The sequence below is a fragment of the Monoraphidium neglectum genome, assembly GCF_000611645.1.
Source record: "Monoraphidium neglectum strain SAG 48.87 unplaced genomic scaffold scaffold04991, whole genome shotgun sequence".
NCBI lineage: Eukaryota > Viridiplantae > Chlorophyta > Chlorophyceae > Sphaeropleales > Selenastraceae > Monoraphidium > Monoraphidium neglectum.
In genome coordinates this window covers 1,741-3,078 of record NW_014008639.1, presented here as the reverse complement: position 1 = coordinate 3,078, position 1,338 = coordinate 1,741, and the positions used below count along the sequence as shown (strand labels likewise).

General features: G+C 73.9%; 1 protein-coding gene across 1 annotated transcript in view; it reads left to right on the top strand.

Annotated features, from left to right (window-relative positions):
• The window catches only part of MNEG_15059 (hypothetical protein), a gene marked incomplete at both ends in the record, with an annotated part of 3,344 nt that overhangs the window by 1,103 nt on the left and 903 nt on the right, over nucleotides 1–1,338 (top strand). Inside the window, 2 exons of the mRNA XM_014036470.1 lie at nucleotides 13–408; nucleotides 847–1,201. Coding sequence (XP_013891924.1) covers nucleotides 13–408; nucleotides 847–1,201 — 751 coding nt within the window. The remainder of the gene's footprint in view (nucleotides 1–12; nucleotides 409–846; nucleotides 1,202–1,338) is intronic.

Here is a 1,338-nt window from a genome sequence, read left to right as displayed (position 1 = left end):
CCCCCTCCAAAGGCCTCCTGATCCTCCGCAACAACCCCCGCACCCACGCCTTCGTCGACGCGTGGGGCTCCGCCGCCGAGGCCGGCGCCGGCGAGCCGGACGCGCACGCGTTCCAGGAGCTGGCGCTGTCAGGCTGGACGCCCCCCACGCCGCCCCCGCCCCCGCGGCCCCGCGTGCCGCGGCACCCAGGCGGCTCGGGCACAGAGGCGCAGGCGGGCGGGGAGGAGGACGCGGAGGACCTTGAAATGGATCTGGCTGCACTCGCGCAGCACACGCGGCCGCGGGCGGCTCCGGCTTCAGCGGCCGCCGCTGCGCCTGCGGCGGCCGTGCCGTCCGCGGGCGTGCAGGGAGGGGCGGCGGCGGCGGCGGCAGCCGCCGGCGCACGCGCGCCGGCGGCAAAGCCCGCGGGTGTGTTCGCTGGGGCGGCGGCGGAGGCGGCTGCGACGCAGCTGGCAGGGGCGGCGCCTGTGGCTGCTGCTGCGGCGACCATTCAGCCTGCACAGCGGCTGACAGGACAGCCGCACACAGCGGCGGCCCCAGCACCTGGGGAGCAGCTGCCGCAGTGGGAGGCACCCTTGGGGCTGGCAGGCCCTCGCGGCACCCTGGCTGTGGCGCCCTTGACGGCAGCGGCCATCAACGGCGGCGGCGGCCGGCAGCAACGGCGGCTCAGCGCAGCGGGGCCTGCGGCGGCAGCAACGGCGCCTCCAGGGGCGGCGGCGGCGATGGCGGCGGGGCAGCCCAAGCCCGGATCGGGCAGGATGGCAAACCCAATGGTGAGCGAAGAGCCGCAGCAGCCGCCTCAGCCCTCAAAAGGCTCCAAAGGCGGCCCTTTGCCCCTGCCAGCAGGACGCACCCCCGACGGCGGTGGCGGCCCCACGGCCCCTGAGCCCCAGCGCTTCAACGCAACGGCGCTGGCGGAAGCTTCCGGGCTGCCCCAAGTCACGCCGCCCAACGGCACGCGGCTGATGGCGGGCTTCCAGGGGCGGCTGCTGGTCGGCGTGCTGCCGCTGTGGCTGTTCCCCAACGGCCACGTGCACTGGGTGCAGCGGCTGCACGAGCTGCCGGGGGCGCCGCGGCCGCTGGTGGTGCGCACGACGCACGTGTTTGGGGGGCTGCCGGCGAAGAGGCACCGGCTGCGTGAGGCGCAGCTGTTTGCTGACGGGCGGGACTACTACTACAGCCCAGAGTCAAAGGCGCCCAAGTGAGGGTGTTTGTGTGTGTGTGTGTACATGTGTGTGCGTTGATGAGTATATTGTGGGTGTGGGTGTGTATGAGGGTGGAAAAGGGGGACGCAGCCCGAGTGAGTTTGTGTTTGGGGGGGGGGGGGTGTTGTTGAGC